Source organism: Schistocerca americana, chromosome 9 (assembly GCF_021461395.2).
Source record: "Schistocerca americana isolate TAMUIC-IGC-003095 chromosome 9, iqSchAmer2.1, whole genome shotgun sequence".
Lineage (NCBI taxonomy): Eukaryota > Metazoa > Arthropoda > Insecta > Orthoptera > Acrididae > Schistocerca > Schistocerca americana.
This window is the reverse complement of record NC_060127.1, coordinates 237,400,045-237,418,769: the sequence shown is the minus strand read 5'-3', so window position 1 is coordinate 237,418,769 and position 18,725 is coordinate 237,400,045. Positions and strand designations below refer to the sequence as shown.

Genomic DNA, 18,725 nt, shown 5'->3' with positions numbered 1-18,725 from the left:
CTAACTCACGGCGTTTGGGAAATTAGTTTGCTTACCTTATTATTATCATTCGTTATTGATTTACTTACCTTATTAACCGTCCTATCCTTATCAATTGAGATATGGAAAAATACAAATGAAAATAATAACATCCGCTAGGTTTCTTCGAGATTCGAACCCGGGTTCTCCCATTCCGAGCCAGTTACCTTTGTGCTATCGGCGCTGCCGGCGGAAAGCGTTTTGCATGTCGGTACAGAAGCGGCAGTTGTAAAAGTTTCTTACCCCCATTTCTGGAAAAGTATGCGTTTTCGGACCTCATACCTGATGATGAAAAATGTAATTACAGTTATCTATCGATCCCGCCAATTTTGAGTTGATTGCTCGCCATAACCTTTAGGGGTGATTTTCTCAAAAACGAGGGGGTGTTGACCCAAAATATCTTAGATTCCTTCGTTTTGGGTTGTACACAAGCGACCTGCCAAATTTGAGCCGAATCGGTTGGCCGTGTCTGAGGCCTTCCCCTTGTTAGATTCGAGTAAATACGGTACTCTTTTGAGGGTCTGACTAATATTTCACCTGTGCGGCTTAGATTTACATTCACAACAGGTGTTGTTTTGAACAACTGCAGGCCCGGCTGCCTACCACTGCTGCAGAAGTTGGACCTGCCGCACGCCACCGACCTCCCGGGAGACGCGGTGGTCACCATTTCTCGGGGGTGCCCGTCACTGCGCCACCTGAGCCTGACTTTTGCGACGAGTCTCACAGACGGAGCACTTGCCGAGATCCACCGTCTTAAACACTTACAGATGTAAGTACCTGACGTCGCTGTTGCGCAGTTTTTGAACATGTTTTATGCTCACGTACAAAGGAAATTCAAATATTAATTTGAATTTTTTGTTTATAAGTTCACTTCAGAAAAGTTCACTTCAGAAAAACTCATACACACAAGTTATTTAATCTGTGTATAGTCTTCTGAATGGGAAATACATTTTCCCCAGGGGATAGGTAGTTTTCTCAACCCCGTTTTCACAAAATGAATGTGGCTGTAACAGCAGGGTTCACACAAACACTTTGACAGCGCAATTGTTGTTAGATCTGTGTCGTCCGACTGCTTCTTTTAGTGGTCCAAACAAATGAAAATGACAGGACAATAAGTGCGGAGTGTAGGGAGGATGTCCTAGTGTGGCACACGACAGCTCCCGAACTTTTTGTCGAGTCCGGGCTGCCGTGTGGGGCCGAGCACTGTCACGCGGCCTAGTCACGCCCCAGATTTGGTATTTTCTGGCGATATTCGCTTTCCGATCTATGCAAAAAATGGCAGTAGTATACGGCGCTCACAGTACAGCATTCTTGGACAAAACTGATGAGAACTTCCTTAATATAAAAAAAGACTGTCGCAATAACCTTCCCCACACAGAGACAATTTTAGGCACTCCGTGGGTGTAGAGTCGTCAGTGGGTGTAGATTGGTCTTTTTTGTGCCATTTTGGGCTGCTTTTCTCGATTCCCGTGCGTAACAGTGTACCCACGTTTCATCACAGATCAAAATCCGGTGCACAAAATGTTCCCCTTCAATTTGGTAGCGTACCAGTAGCTGTTTGTACGCTTCAAGACGATGAAATTTGTCGTCTGTGGTGAGAAGATGGGGTACCCACTTTGTGGACTCTGTTTGAAATCCGACGTTGTCACTAATGATCACCTGAGCACTACCGTATGTAATGTCTCTTGCGGCGGTCTCTACGCGATATTTTCAGAAATATTATAAAAATATATAACTCAGTACATATCTCGAAATATCTCTTCTTATCTTTTATCAATGCAAAGTAGTTTCAAGCCCTATTATTGCTTGGAGCGTGCATTTACTCCATGGAATACCTTCTCTGCTATCTATGTTTTCTCTTATGAAAAGAATGAAGGAGATCTTGCCGATTAGCCGTGAAAGAACGAAGATGTATATGTATGTATTGTTGAGCTAGTCGCCATCTTGATGAGATTCTGTATGAGAAGGAATTTAAGACATGAACTAAACTAAAGTAAGTGTGTTCGCGTATTATTTAACTGATTATTATTGACAGTGTCTGCTTACTACGCTGTGCTGCACGGGATCAGTGGGGAACGTCTGATTTACACTGGACGAACCTGCCGTTCTGTATGCTCAAGATATCCAGTTACTTCAAATAAATGGGCTAACACGGTCTTACCAGCACATCTCCGGTCTTCCCCGTGTGGTCACCGAAAGTTCATAATTATTACAAATGTTTTCAGAAGATCGACTGACAATTTTCGTCGCACCGAGACTTCGAAATTGCTTCACTGCTTTATGGAATTTAAGTTAAGCTCAATTTAATCAGGATAGGACAGCATTGAACTGTGTGAATGTGATAAGCCTGCTTTGTGAATGAAAATTCCCTAAATATTCGCGTGTTTTTTACTATCCTGATCTGTGAAGCTCAATCGGGCCGGTGTGAGAGAGGTTTTTAAATTTCAGATCCCACAAAAAATATTAAACGTAGCTTATGCCAAACTTGTGGCAGGCATCCCACAGAATCACGTGGGTAGCAGCACGTCAGCGTTTACCTGTGGGAGGAGATTTAATGGCCGGGCCAACCTGTGACGACGGTGGAGCACCCAGCGAAGCAAAAGCCAGTGTGAGCTAGATGTCCACGCCTCGTGGACAGTTACGCCTATTTCCGATTCTGTCAGCCACGGACCACGCGGATCGAGTACAATGCGTGGCGCCCCACTGACACCTTGACGGATTTGAACGAGTGCCGACTGTTTGCTTCGTCCTGTCGTGTCCACGAATCAAACGGTGCCAGTGAGATGAGCCGGCCGCGGTGGTCTAGCGGTTCTAGGCGCGCAGTCCGGAACCGCGGGACTGCTACGGTCGCAGGTTCGAATCCTGCCTCGGGCATGGATGTGTGTGGTGTCCTTAGGTTAGTTAGGTTTAAGTAGTTCTAAGTTCTAGGGGACTGATGAGCACAGTAGTTAAGTCCCATAGTGCTCAGAGCCATTTGAGCCAGTGAGATGAGACGTAGTTTGCACATTGGGCGGCACGCGACGGCAGTCCGACACAGTTCCGGGCTCGTCGCCGTGCACGTGACGTGTGCGTAGCCACCCGGAACGGCTCCACTGTATACCGGAAGCATCCCTGACGTGTCACGGCATCACCCGGACGGACGCACTTCGGCTCGTACTTCTCGGCCTGCGAATAATCCCAAGGACGACATCGGTATTCCACCTGTACACCTCGCCTGTGCTCACTCGCTCGCCATTCCCGGTGAATTAGTGGAGGAGGTACTACCGTCACACGCTGCCTCGGTGCCCGACACCGGCAGAACATCTGCGCAGTCGTACAGCCGACCTCCGACTGCACGCGCCGACACGGCACAGTACCGGTGGGTATTTGCTCGAGCCGATTTACACTGTTCCACATTATACAGGGTGAAAAATATTTATACCGACAAACTCTGGGAGGTTGTAGGGGACATCAAAACAAATATTTTTCCCTAATGTCATTTTTTCCTATGAGGAGTATTTAAACCGGTAGAGGAAGATTTCTCTGGCGGCAAATTAATTAAACCAAGAAACACTTTTCCATTTTTTTATGACCAAGAGACAACACATTAACACAACCCAATTTCAATTACAGTAGATTTTCAGAAATGCCTCCATTGACCCACGTAAACAAAGGTTACACCGTCGGATCATGTTATGTCTGACACGGGCAAAACCCCAGCAGTATCCTGAATTGTTCTTGCTCCTGCTGCTACTATCCGGGCAACCAGATCCTCTTCTGATGCAACAGGAGGTGCGTAAACAAGGTTGCGCATCTCTCCCCACACAAAAAAGTCCAGAGGGGACATATCTGGGGATCGAGCCGGCCACGGTACAGGACCACCTCTGCCAATCCACGTTTCTGGGAACCGTCGGTCCAGGAATCGACGCACACGAAGACTGAAATGTGCCGGCGGCCCGTCATGTTGGCACCACGTGCGTTGTCTTGTACGGAGCGGGACGTCTTCCAGCAATTCTGGCAATGCTCTGGCGAGAAAACTGTAATAGTGCCTGCCATTTAATGGCCTAGGTAGCAGATACGGCCCAATTAAACAGTCCCCAACAACACCGACCCACACATTAACGAAGAACCGCACTTGATGAGCGCTAGTAACTGTGGCATGTAGGTCATCCTCACTCCAAACATGCGAATTGTGCATGTTGAAGACTCCATCACGCCCGAACGTTGCTTCATCGCTAAACAACACAGAGGATGGAAATGTAGGATGCATTTCACACTGTTCCAGGTACCACTGCGAAAACTGTGCTCTGGGTGGATAATCAACTGGTTCCAGGTTGTGGACACGCTATAAGTGAAATGGACGTAACAACTGCTCTCGAAGGACTGTTCTTACATTCGTCTGATTAGTCCCAATGTCACGTGCAATTGCACGAGTGCTGACTGAAGCACCCGGCTCCACATGCTACAAGACAGCTTCCTCAAACTGCAGTGTTCTTACCGTGCGACGGCGTCCCTGTCCAGGTAATGTGCTAAATGACCCGGTCTCACGCAGACGTTGGTACACAGCAGCAAAGGTCGTATGATGCGGGATACGGCGATTAGGATATTGCTGTTGCTAAACCCGCTGTGCAGCTCGTCCGTTGTGGTGCGCTACGTAGTACGCACCAGCCATATCAGTGTATTCACTCCAGATGTATCGCTCTACTAGTAAACAGAGACAATGCACTACTACACTGGTGGACAGCAGTTGCCCACAACTGAAGAGCGTAATAAACCCTCTAACATCTCAAGATCGCAATACGGCGTCTAACAACTGACGAGCATAATACAGCCTCCACCAGTTTAAATAATCCTCATAGGTAAAAATGACATTAGGGGAAAATATTTGTTTTGACGTCCCCTACAACCTCCAGGAGTTTGTCGCATTAAATACTTTTGACCCGGTATTATGCGTAGACGTGGCACGGCCACCACTTACGCTGCCATAGAGTGCACCGCACGATCACCGTGACGAGAACATTTTGCAGATCAAATGTAATGGCGAGCCGACTAAAGTCTCCGTGGACAGAATTGAGACAGCTTTCACCTCAACTACTCCGATTCTCGTTCAGTTCTTCAAACCAGTGGAGGACTTGAATGCGATTTTCACTCTGCAGTGGAGTGTGCGCTGATATGAAACTTCCTAGCAGATTAAAACTGTGTGCCGCACCGAGATTCGAACTCGGGACCTTTGCGTTTCTTGGGCAAGTGCTCTACCCCTGAGCTACCCAAGCACGACTCACGCCCCGTCCTCACAGCTTTACTTCTGCCAGTATCTCGTCTCCTACCTTCCAAACTTTACAGAAGCTCTCCTGCGAAACTTGTAGAACTAGCACTCCTGAAAGAAAGGATATTGCGGAGACATGGCTTAGCCACAGCCAGGAGGATGTTCCCAGAATGAGATTTTCACTCTGCAGCGGAGTGTGCGCTGATATGAAACTTCCTAGCAGATTAAAACTGTGTGCCGCACCGAGATTCGAACTCGGGACCTTTGCCTTTCGTGGGCAAGTGCTCTACCCCTGAGCTACCCAAGCACAATTCACACCCCGTCCTCACAGCTTTACTTCTGCCAGTATCTCGTCTCCTACCTTCCAAACTTTACAGAAGCTCTCCTGCGAAACTTGCAGAACTAGCACTCCTGAAAGAAAGGATATTGCGGAGACATGGCTCAGCCACAGCCTGGAGGATGTTCCCAGAATGAGATTTTCACTCTGCAGCGGAGTGTGCGCTGATATGAAACTTCCTAGCAGATTAAAACTGTGTGCCGCACCGAGATTCGAACTCGGGACCTTTGCCTTTCGTGGGCAAGTGCTCTACCCCTGAGCTACCCAAGCACAATTCACGTCCCGTCCTCACAGCTTTACTTCTGCCAGTATCTCGTCTCCTACCTTCCAAACTTTACAGAAGCTCTCCTGCGAAACTTGCAGAATTAGCACTCCTGAAAGAAAGGATATTGCGGAGACATGGCTTAGCCACAGCCAGGAGGATGTTCCCAGAATGAGATTTTCACTCTGCAGCGGAGTGTGCGCTGATATGAAACTTCCTAGCAGATTAAAACTGTGTGCCGCACCGAGATTCGAACTCGGGACCTTTGCCTTTCGTGGGCAAGTGCTCTACCCCTGAGCTACCCAAGCAAAATTCACGCCCCGTCCTCACAGCTTTACTTCTGCCAGTATCTCGTCTCCTACCTTCCAAACTTTACAGAAGCTCTCCTGCGAAACTTGCAGAACTTGCACTCCTGAAAGAAAGGATATTGCGGAGACATGGCTCAGCCACAGCCTGGAGGATGTTCCCAGAATGAGATTTTCACTCTGCAGCGGAGTGTGCGCTGATATGAAACTTCCTATTACTTCGAGTCTCGGTCCGGCACACAGTTTTAATCTGCTAGGAAGTTTCAGTGGAGGATTTGTCCACGGACGACACTCCCCGTGCGACCTGTTAGGCAGAGTCCACTCCCCTAGCCGTCAACGGTGCACGGGTACCGCCAGCTGCCAGTGCGCAGCCACACCCACCTCGTCCCGTCCCCGACCTGGCCGGGCAGCCCCCGAGACCGTGCTCCAAACGGGCACTCCGGCAGCCGGCAGACTGCGTCACGCGAGCTGGCCGCCGCGTCCATTTCGAATGCCCGTGCCGCACCGTAATGACGTCACACCACACGACACGGCCAGCTTGCACCCTGCCTGCCATCTGCTATTAACACACTGTCCCCGGCAGGCCACTTCACTGGCTGTGATCTCGTCTTCAGTTCTCCAGACGTCTCCTCCCGTCTCGTCGGCCGACTGCCCGTCACAGCTCCCGGGCCCACTGTCGTCGCATCGGGTATTGGGGCCACTGTCGGTGTGCGTGCCACGTTCCCGCTGAGCTCCAGATACTACCCCGACCGCGTCCGGGCTCGTCCGTCGCAGTTCCCGGACCCGTGTTCCGGTCCCAACGACACAGCGAGCCTGTGCTCTCCGTAGTCATGTAGTGATGTAAAACTATGATGTAAAATGTGCCCATATAAATCAATAAATATATGAAAATGCACCACTCATTAATGAAGACCCTGTACTTTTTCCCCTTAGCTGCAAAGGCCCAGAAGATTGTGCCACGGGACAGAGCTGAGTGAAAGTCTGTTCCCGTGCATGTATTTGCAACAGCTGCTGCACTTAGTGTGCACAGGAAATTACTCACGTGTAAATGCCGCTCTAAGTCAAGAAAAGGTCACACCACGAAGGAATTGTCCAGAGGGATGGAAACTGGCAGATGTGATGTACGTGCACAGACAAACAAATCATTAAAATTTCAGAAAAGTTGGATGATTTATTCGAGAGAAAGAGCTTCAGAAATTGAGCAATTCGACTACGCGTCGGTCTACCTCTGGCCTGTACGCAAGCAGTTATTCGGCTCGGCTTCGATCGACAGAGTTGTCGGATGTCGTCCTGACGGATATTGGGTGCCCAATTCTGTCATCGAAATCCTGACATCATTAAAGCCCTGCCTGTAATGCTCCAAATGCTCTCAGTTGGGGAGAGATCCGGCAACCTCGCTGGCCGAGGTAGAGTTTGGCGAGCGTGAAGACGAGCAATAGCAACTCCCGCAGTGTGCGGGCGGGCATTATCTTGCTGAAATGTATGAGCAGGAAGGGCAATCAAAAGGGGCGTAGAATATCGTTGACGTATCACTGTGCTGTAAGGGTGCTGTGGATGGCAACCAAATAGTGTCGACTTACTGCTATGCCACAAGTTTTCCGAGGATAACAACCGAAAGTGACCTGCTACGAAAACAAGTGGCACTCCAGACTATCAGTTCCGGTTGTTTTGCTGTCGGTTGGTACCCCACTACATTCCGGGGTGTCCCCAGGCAGGTCTTTGCTGGTCACTGTGGCTCAATTTCAAGCAGAGCTCATCACTGAAGACAATTTTATTCCAGACTGAAGACGCGTCTGGAGGTACCCCGGATAGCAGAGGGATATCAACGTGTCTGTCACCCGCCATACGGTGCGACAACCGGAAGTGACGGTTTGAGGTGCCATTTGTTTTCAGCACTTCTTCGGTTGTCGTCCTCGGAACACTTGCGGCATGACAGTAAGTCGATGCTACTCTACGCCCCGTTTTGTCGCCGTTCGTGGCGAGCTGTCCTTGGCTTACGTTTCGGCAAGATAATGCCTGCCTCCACAGGGCGAGAGTTTCTACTGCTTTTCTTGGTGCTTCGCAAACCCTACCTCGGTCAAAAAGTTTGCCGGATGTCTTCCCAATTGAGAGCATTTGGAGCGTTATGGGTAGGGTCCTCCAACAGTCTCAGAATTATGACGATCTGATGGATCAATAGGACAGAATTTGGCCCGATATTCCTCAGGAGGACACTCGACAACTCTGTCATCAGTGCCAAGCTTGCACAGGTGCCAGAGATGGACCAATGCGCTATTGATTTGCTCAATTTGTGGAGCTCTCTCTCCTGAATGAATCGTCCAGTTTTTTCTGAAATTGTAATGTGGTATGCGTACTGTAAGACATTCGGTACACACACCATCAGATTATTTGACTTGTCGATCTAACGAAGTAGGCGAGTGTCAGCAATATGTCTCGTGGTCTTATTGTGGCGTGTTTATCTTCTACGTTAGGTCGGACAGTAGATATGCCACTTGCACGCTTAGAGTAGCAGGTTGACGGTGACCGACTTCAAACAGAACTTGATTAATTTTCGCACACATTTATTAAAATGATAACAAGCATAAACATTACGTAACTTGATTCTGGATGCTATTTACAATTGACAATCTGAAGTTCCTTTGGTCTTGGTACGTTAATCTTATTCTCACATATCTCTGATACTTGACAAAGTGTCTATACATTTATCTTCGTGGCTATGTACAGGAATATGATAATCTTATTAGGCGCACACTGAAACTTGACTATAGACTGGTACAGACTAATGCAGACTGACTAATTGGAGGTCTGTACACTCGTTATAATACCTCGCGCGTTCAGGTATCACTGCGCGAGTGTGATCCGCGAGGAGAAAAGGTTCTACGTTAGCAGCAATCTCATTGGCTGCGTTTCATATTAATACGCAGATCGGCGGAAGCAGAATTTGGTCCGTCTCTAAGGCAGCGCCATCTCGTAGTGCGGAGACGGACGAGCGCTGCGCCTGCGCTGTTGTGCTTAACGGGGCGCGCTCTAGTGGGAAAGTTGTGTACGCGCTGACTACACGGAACTATGTATACAACATGTAACCATTTGTTTGTCTGTACATGTACTGATTTCTGTCCCATTTGGATAATTCATTGCCTTTCTTTTTTGTCGTACTGTGTATTACACAGCAAATTTCATGTTGTCACCAACATCTTAAAGTGTTACATTATTTTTCTGTTTGTTCTTCTAGACTGGATCTTTCCGGATGCAGTGGGCTGGGTGGATCTGCCGTGGCGCACGTGGCGCAGCTGCCGGCCCTCCGCACGCTGCTGCTCCAGTACATTGACGACCTGACAGACCTGCAGCCGAGCCTACGGCACGTCCTGGACTTGAAGCAACTGCGCTGCCTCGATATCCTGTACAGCGGCCACATCAGAGCTGTGCCATTTGAAGAATTTTCTGTGAGGCTCGTGAACCTCAGGTAGGTTGCTCCTGCTGCTTCTGTTCACCGTCCGAGCCCGGTTCCGATGACTTTGCGTTTCTACCGTATGACCTCGATGACTTCCACGAGACTGGGAACGGAGTGCTAGTATTAGAGAGAGTGTAAGGCAGGGATGTAAACTTTCAATCCCAACTTTCCAGTTTATATATCAAAGAAGCAGTGAAAGAAATAAAAGAAAGATGGAAGAGTGGATTAAAATTCAGGGAGAATGGATATTAATAATATCATTCACTGATGATACTCCTATTGGCTTGCGAAAGGGAGGAAGAATTTCAGAACCTGTTGAATGGAAGGAACAGTCTAATGAGAACACACTACAGATTGAGAAAGAAACCAGGAAAGATGAAATTAATGAGCATTAGCTATATCAGATTAGTTATGGATTTAACATCAAAACTGGTGTCCATGAAGAAGTGATGCAGTTCTGATACATTTGAAATAAAGTAACACACGATGCATGAAGCAATGATGACATACCAAATGGCTGTAATTAAAGTGCAGATACTCGCAGAGGTCCAGTGTGGGCTGTAATTATCATATGGAAGCGAAACTCGATTTGTATTCTAATGCGTTAACACAGAACAGTTTTACGCTGGAGAAAAATTAGTTTCAATTTTGGCGACCAGGTGCGAATCTGGTGCTGCGAATGCAAATAGTTCCCACTTATTTGTTTTCTCTGTAAGTTCAGTGGTAATCCGTGTTCCCACTTCTAACTTATGCTACCATCTCTGTTAGAGTGTGCTAACTATGTATAGATTGTCAACAGTTAGGCTAAAGCTGTTGTTTTTCTACCTTGTGAGTCAATCATTGCAGAAGCGCAGTTCCCGTGTGAAAACGAGCCACTGTTTCGACCGCTACAGCGTTTTTTGGATAGTGTGCTTTCCTTTTGCGTGTGAAGTGACTTGTGTTGTATTTATCTATTTTTGTATTTATGAGGGAGATAGTATTCGTGGATATTTGCTGCATTTGACTGAAAATTACATAAATATTACAAGGTAAGTTAGTGGAAGCAGAACTGAAGTATTCTGCCCATTGGCTGTGGCAGAGTATAATAAAATAATGGGAGGAGTCGATAGATTTGATCAGCTGCGTCAACGGTATGCTGTAGGCCGTCGTTCGTGGAAGTGGTGGCACAAACTGTTTTCCTTTCTTGTGCATTTGGCAGTTGTCAGTTCCTACGTTATGTGGAAGCTACAGAAGACAAAAGCAGACCAGCTAACATTTAGATTGCACTTGGCAAGGCAGCTTATCTCTGGCTTCTCAAGTCGTAAGAGAAGAGGAAGGTCAAACACCAATAAGAGGTGTGTCTGGAGTACCAGATGAAGTTCGTCTGGAGAAAGTTGGAACTCATTTCCCTACAAAAGGTACAACAAACAGAAGATGCCGCCAATGTAGCACCAAGAACAAAGAAAAGCGAACAAAAGTAATGAGTAGCAACTGTCGTGTACCTTTGTATGTAGCACCATGCTTCTCTAAGTTCCATAGTACATCACCTTAGTGAACTCAAAGGACAGTATGAACTAATACAAATATAAATGTAATGTTTAACATGTTTTTGTACTAAAAAATAAAGGAAATACATTTGTTTTAAATTAGCAAGTGAAGTTACTCCACAGTTCCAATAGTTCCCACTAATTTTTTTACACTCATAGGCTAAACTCTCATTTCAAGATTTAAACTATGATTTTATGAACGGTTTCTTAGCCCAATAAAGTGTTCATAAAAAATCTACAACTTCCGGAAATAATTTGGTCACTAAAGGGTTAATTCATTCTGTACGAGCACTGGAGATGTCGAATGAGATGCTACTTCTGTAAAACGATGTGATCAACACTTGCTCACAGTAGTTCCGGTGGAATTTAAGCCATGTGTTCCTGCGTACTGGCCTTCAGATCAGGTAGAGACCTAATGTGCCTCTGGTAAAGGTATTCTTTTAGGTATTCCCAGAGTCGAGAGTCATATGGATTCAGATCAGGTCATCTTGCAGGCAATGCATCTGAAAACCTCTCGATATAATATGTTTTAAGGAAGGTTGCACTAAGCAGATCTTTCACTGGGTGAGTGACGTGCAATGTTGGCCCATCTTACATGAAAAGAATGGTTTCCACACGGTTGTGCTCTTCCAAAGCAGGAATCACGTGCTGTACAGGGAGGTCTCCATAACGTAAAGGCATCACAGAGGGCCCCCCACCCCCGACAGGCTCTACGGATGTATCCTCTTCAGAGAACGGACCAAGAATAAAGATGCTTGTGACTCCACACCAAGCAGTCATATAGAGCAACTGCAGTGGTTCTTGGTGCACAACATGCAGTTTAACAGTACCCTTAAATTTGGCAGTTCTGTGTATTTACTGTACCCTGTAGTGTAGAATGTGCCTCTTCACTCCATAGAAAATTGCCTGGTCGCATGTCATCGACTTCTATCTGTCCGAAAACTGAAGAGCTAATTCAGTACGTTGCTGCAGATATGACGATTTGGTTGCTGCACCGTCCGGATCTTGTAGGGGCACCAGTCTAAATGCACGCGTTTTAGCTCACGCAGGCTGGCGTGAGGAGGGAAGGACTATGCTGACGTGAGGTCTGGAACATGACAGGGAATGAGAATTCAGAAAGCGGACGTAATTACTTTCATACTTAACTTTAATCCATTGATGATGAACGTCGCTCTTGACGGTACATGATTCACAATATTATTTGTTCTTGAAGTAATTAGTTACAGTAACTGAATATGGCGCCTTGCTAGGTCGTAGCAAATGACGTAGCTGAAGGCTATGCTAAACTGTTGTCTCTGCAGATGAGAGTGTCTGTAGTAAGTGAACCATCGCTAGCAGAGTCGGCTGTACAACTGCGGCGAGTGCTAGGGAGTCTCTCTAGACTAGACCTGCCGTGTGGCGGCGCTCGGTCTGCAATCACTGATAGTGGCGACACGCGGGTCCGATGTATACTAACGGACCGCGGCCGATTTAAAGGCTACCACCTAGCAAGTGTGGTGTCTGGCGGTGACACCACACAAAAACTGTCCACACCATTGACCACAGGATGGACAATTCTCGTGGAAGGGCACAAACACTAGCATTAGCCGGGACACGTGCTGCATACTGAGTTGCAGCAATAATAACTGTGTCAATAACTTCCACTGCGGTAGTATGCATTCCTCTTCCAGGTGCCACACCAAGCCCACCCACGTTTTTGAATTTCATCGTCATTTTCTTTAAAGCATTTAATGACATCCGGCCCCTCTGTCAGTGCAGCATTGGAATTGCTGCCGTTCACATGAAACTGTTTCACTAACAGCACACAGTCTTTCTCCTCAATTATCACTACGGTTCACTCACGTTACAGCTTGTCGAACGATAGTGTGGATGTCGTACAAACGGTGTACTGTGCCAGATTTTCTCGTAGTGGCTGTAGTTGGAAGTAATTGTTTTTCCAGCATAAATTGGTCCTGCATTAACACATTAGCATACCTACCAAGATTCACTGCCATATGATAATTCAGCCCACACTGGACCTGTGTAAGTGGCTGAACTTTAATTATAACCAAACAATACGTATAAAGCAAATTAGCACAGGCATAGAGGGCATTTCTGGCCAGGAGAAGTCTGCTGGTATCAAACATCAACCTTAATTAGAAGAAGAAATTTCTGAGAATGTACGTTTGGAGTACAGCATTGTATGAAAGCGAGGCACAGACTATGAGAAAACTGGAAGAGAAGAGAAGAAAATTGATAGAAGAGTGTTGAAAGTTAGGTGGGCTGTTATAAGAAATGAGAGATGGGTTATGTGCAGAATCAGTGTGGAGAACACTGACAAGAAGAGGGATAGGATGATAGGAGAGAAACAGGATGATAGGATATGTGTTAGGACATTGAGCAATGACTTCCGTGGTACTAGGAGGACTTGTGAGGAGTAAAAAGTGTAGAAGGAGAGTGTAATACATCCAACAAATAATTGAGGACACAAGATGCAACTGAAATCAAGAGATTGGCTCACGGGAGGACTTTGTGGTGGGTTGTATTGAACCAGTCAGAAGACTGACTGGAAAAAAGGAAAAATTTTGAAAATATCTTGTAGGATGGTCCTCAGGTATTTAAGGCACAGAGGAAAAAAAACACTTTCTTTAAAATCATCAGTCGCAAAATAGTGCATTATTCCAAATTTCATTGGATTTGATGTATTCGAGAAATAATTAGAATGAAAAACACAATAGAAATCATTTAGTACTTACCTCAGCTGCATGTTGAGACCAGTTTTCACTGTTTTTGTAGGTTCTTCATTTCTCCAAGTCCTTTATTGAGATATCAGTCAAAACACCATATGCTACCCACATATTTCCACAGTTGAAACCTGTTTAATATGAAGATAGGTATTAACTAGAATTTGTATCTCCTAAGTTTAAAAATTCTGATAAATTTCCTTTGCACTTCAATTATGACACAGTTCATCAATGTTTATGGTTTGTAGTATTACAAGAAATAGGGTGTAATAAAATACAGAAATACAAATGTTGCAGTTACTTTTCTCTTTCTTCTTCCAGAGAACTACATGTGACGTATGAGGAAGAGGATGAGGTTTTCTACAAAAATGTTTTTGCTGAGATGCAGAGTCAAATGCCTCGGCTCAGGATAATTAATACTTTCCGATGGACAGAGAATGACTTCCTAACAGATTACGAAACGGATGATGATGATGACACCGACATAGGGTACTGAGAAATAATTTTGGTTTTCAGACTGCAGAATGTAACATTGGAGCCCCTGGATGAGTGAACTGTTTGAAAAGCAAGTAAAAGACAAAATATGGATTTATGAAATTATTGTATAAGAGCCAAGAAAGTGTTGGCCGAAATAAAAATGCAATTTTTCGTGTTTAAAAAAATTTTATTTCACAAAAGAATTCATTATGTCAGCCACTGAAACTGATTTTATTTCCCTCTATATTGAAGCTCATTGTCACAATTATCATTACACAAATGGGAATTTTTGGCACCATAGTGAATGTCATATTCATACCTTTTATTGCCATATCCTTGTGTTGATGAAATTGTCCTTTAAATCTGAATGGGCAGGCAATCCTACCTCCATGTGTCCTGAATGTCTTTCAGATGCCTGTTTCACACTTTTCAGTTATTTCATATGTGCACTATTTTGATGTCACCTGCAGATAGTAATACACTAACGAAAGGACACAACGATTTTTATTTGGGACGAAATGGAAATAAATTAATAAAGTGTCAAACAATGGAAAATCCAGGACGGACTCGGCATTTCCGCTATATGTTGAGTAGCAACTTTCCTTCTCATAATGTTGTTAATAAAGTGTCAGTCACACATACATTACATGCTTTCCATGTTGCACTGATCCAGAGCTCAACTGTCAGATCTGACCAGTTTTCATATTCTAGAGGTTCTGAAACACATTGCTGCACAGTCAGTGTCACCAGAAGTCACACTTCACTGCCATTCCGTTGTTCAGTATTTCTAATCTATATTTCACGATTTACATATAATTAGAAGTTATAAAACATAAACATTAACAACATCACAATTGGAGGGCTCATTAGGAAAACAATTTTTGTCATTTTATTTCATTTGTTGTGGTTTCAGCACACATTGTGGAGTGGCACAAGTGTGGGTTTGGTGATCCACTCCATGAATGATCTGTCACCCTGCTGATGTGTGTGCCAACTTACACATTATAAATATCTTGTGGTCACCATTCTCGATTTTGCTTGCTGACAGACCTGCAAAGCTGTGAGTCTAAAGCATAAGCGACCCTCCACAGCAGGTGGAAACACGCACTCACCGTCGCGCCTTGTCGTCATTCTTATTTGTCTCGTAATACACAATTTGTGGGAGACATGTCAGGATTTAAAATAAGAAACATTTTTAAAGAGAAATGCAATAGTTTACATTATTTTATGTATACTACTGAGATACTGCTACACAAATGCATACTGCAGTTTCCAGTATACAAAAATAAAATGCATAGTTACCATCTTAAAACTCTGAAACTGTCCCCATTGAATTCGTCAATAGACTAATAACACTTTTCCATTAGAATGGTAAAAACTAATCTTTTAAATGAACCAAACTCCATGTTAAATACATTACTGCCTTTTATTTTATTGTAAATTTTAAGTCCCTTCTACCCTGGTGTTTGGGTGAAAAGTTTTCAGTAGTGTTTCAAGAGTTTAAAATTCTCTCTGTGGTGAGTATTTTAGTTGTGGACGAAACAGAGTTTACTGTATGCTGACTTTTATATAAGAATAACATCACCTCATATATGTAAAGGGAGGGTATAGATAGTGTATTGAAATCTTTTAACAATAGTTGACAGGACACCTGTTGTTTGGTAACACTTATGTTCCTAAGTATTTTCTTCTGTAATACTAGGAGTCTCATTTGTTGAATTTCCCCATAAGATTATGCCATAATGAATAACTGACTCAAAGTAGAAGTTATAGACTACCTTTCCAGTCCGTGTTTCTCGCACCTGCCAAAATACAAATTGAAAATACTAAGCTGTTAAGTAGTCAATGTGTGCCTTCCAGTTTAGATATTTTTGGAGATTTAAGGTGTAAAAACGTCATACGTTTTGCTTCTATGACATCCTAATCATCATATGTTACCTTTTAACGATTTAGCTTCAAATAGCATCATTTCGGTTTCTCCATTCCCGTCAACCTACAGTCCCCACACCCTCCGTCCGACAGTTTTCGCACCCTCTGTCCCGTCACCTCCTTCCCGTTCTCGCCCGCTCACCCTCTTTGTGTGCCACACTCTGCCAATGCGTCCCCCCGTCTTCCCCCTTCCCCACTCCTGTCCTTTTCCCCTCACCTCCCAGCCCCACAACCTGCTGACACTGCGCCTTTCGGCAGTGTGGTCCTACACAGTCCGCCAGTCAGCGTTCCTCTCTCTCTCCCCCCCCCCCCCCCACCCATTTGCTGCTGTCCCCCACCCCCCCTCCTCTAGAGATTGTTGTTTCCATCCCACATTACAGCGACATCCCAGTCCCACCTGTCAGAGATGGTGGTCGTGTGTGTGTGTGTGTGTGTGTGGTGTGGTTGCTTGTGTGAGTGAATGTGTGTGTGTTTCACTTTCTGAAGGCTTTGACTGGAAGCTAAATGTGTAAGCATCTTTTCATTGTGCCTGTCAGCAAGCCAATGTGTCATCTTTACAGTTAGTAGATCTATCTTTTCCTTATACTGTTGAAATTCGAACCTGGAGTTTCCATTGTTTGATTTTTCCCTAACGGGTTTTCTACAATCGCACAACTCTGCAATGTTTTCCTTTGTTACTATTCTCTATAGTATTATTCTTCTCTCTGTACATTTTCTCTCTTCTTTCCAGTGTTTATTCACCGCCTTTCAAACTGCACACACTTCCGAGCAACTCTGTACGAACGATTTCTTCCACTAAAAATGTGGCTTCGTGACTGCACGGGGTGTCGGTGCAGCATCTGATGCTCCAAGTTCTTCCCACTGCAAATGATAATTATTCCTATTGATCCCATTTTATCCCTCATCCTCACTTATTTTTACATTTTATTCTCCACACCTACCTGTGCCACACGAACTTTGATCCTCAGTCTAACCGATCCCCCGTCCCCCACTTTTCCCTTACGCACGCATATCCCGTTCCTCGTCAGTTCCTTTTTTCGCGTGTTTCTGTACATTTTTAACGTATCTGTGCATGTTTTTGCGTGTCGTATTTTTTTACTCCTCTTTTCTGTTATTGAGCTCCCCTCACGACAATCTAACTCCTTCATTTGCCCATTTCCGTGTCCTTCCCGTTTTACCTACAGTGTCCCTACCACAATGTACCCGCTCCATCTTTCTGCACCAGTTGAAAAGAGTATCCCTTTCCCTGGCTAAAACCCAGTCCCACATCCTGTTTCTTAAACGCTGCCTAAACCACAGTACACACCCCACCCGTACAATGGTCTAACTGCAAAAATTCCTTTCTCTGGATCCCACCCCTGCTTTCATAATGAGCATCTTCTCAGGTTCCGCTGGTCCCTGGTCCTCACTAAACTGGTACTGCAAATACACATCTGTACGGCACAGGCATGCCAGAACTACCTCAGCAACCCTCCAAGACAAGCTGTATACATCGTGTCTCTGAAACTGAATCCCCAATGTAGATTCTCTGAAAGAGGGTAATAGGAAAAATGACCTTGAAGTATTACTCGGTTCTTTCAATTTGACACCCGTTATTGATTTTCCTACTCGGGTGGTAAAGGATAGCAGCTCACTGATAGATAACTTCTTTATAGACCAAGATAAGTTTAACCAGATAAATGCTCAGCCTGTTGAGAATGGTCTTTCCGATCATGGTGCACAGCTAGTTACAATATATGACATAGCTCCATTCAGCAATACTAAACAGTCCTCCAAAGTAGTACGTTCAGTCAACAATTTAACAATTGCAAATTTCAGGGAAAGCCTACAGCAGTTAGACTGGGATGAGGTGTACCGTGAACCTGATGCCAATTTAAAATATAATTTATTTCATGACATTTTTGTAAATGCATTTGAAAACTGCTTCCCCAAGAAAATAGTTAAATATACTCGTAAGAAACCTTGTAACAAACCATGGCTTACTAAGGGTATAAAAATATCTTGTAACCGGAAAAGGGAAATGTATCTGACAGCAAGAAAGAGTAGTGACCCAGAAACTATCAAAAATTATAAAAACTACTGTGTTATATTAAGAAAAGTTATTAAAAAATCCAGGAATATGTGTATCATGTCTGAAATAAGCAACTCTGATAATAAAATTAAAACAATTTGGAATATTATTAAAAGAGAAACAGGTCAACCAAGAGCAGAGGAAGACAGTATTACCATCAAATTGAATGAAAACTTTATGAACAAAAAGTCAGAAGTTGAAAATATTTTTAATAATCATTTTCTAAATGTTGTAGATATAGTAGGATCCAGGTGTTCATTAGAAGATGCTAGGCTGTTAATGGAAGAGGCCATACCTATGCAATTTGATACAATTGAAATCTCACCCACTTCTCCCTCTGAAATTAGGAAAATAATAAACTTGCTTAAAAGCAAAAACTCA

General features: G+C 44.6%; 1 protein-coding gene across 1 annotated transcript in view; it reads left to right on the top strand.

Moving 5' to 3' along the window:
- The window catches only part of LOC124550838 (F-box/LRR-repeat protein fbxl-1-like), a 107,808-nt gene extending 93,318 nt beyond the window's left edge, over positions 1-14,490 (top strand). Inside the window, exons 5-7 of the mRNA XM_047125564.1 lie at positions 608-787; positions 9,400-9,630; positions 14,189-14,490. Of these exons, the coding sequence (XP_046981520.1) occupies positions 608-787; positions 9,400-9,630; positions 14,189-14,363 (586 nt within the window). The 3' untranslated portion in view covers positions 14,364-14,490. The remainder of the gene's footprint in view (positions 1-607; positions 788-9,399; positions 9,631-14,188) is intronic.
- Positions 14,491-18,725: the final 4,235 nt, after the last annotated feature.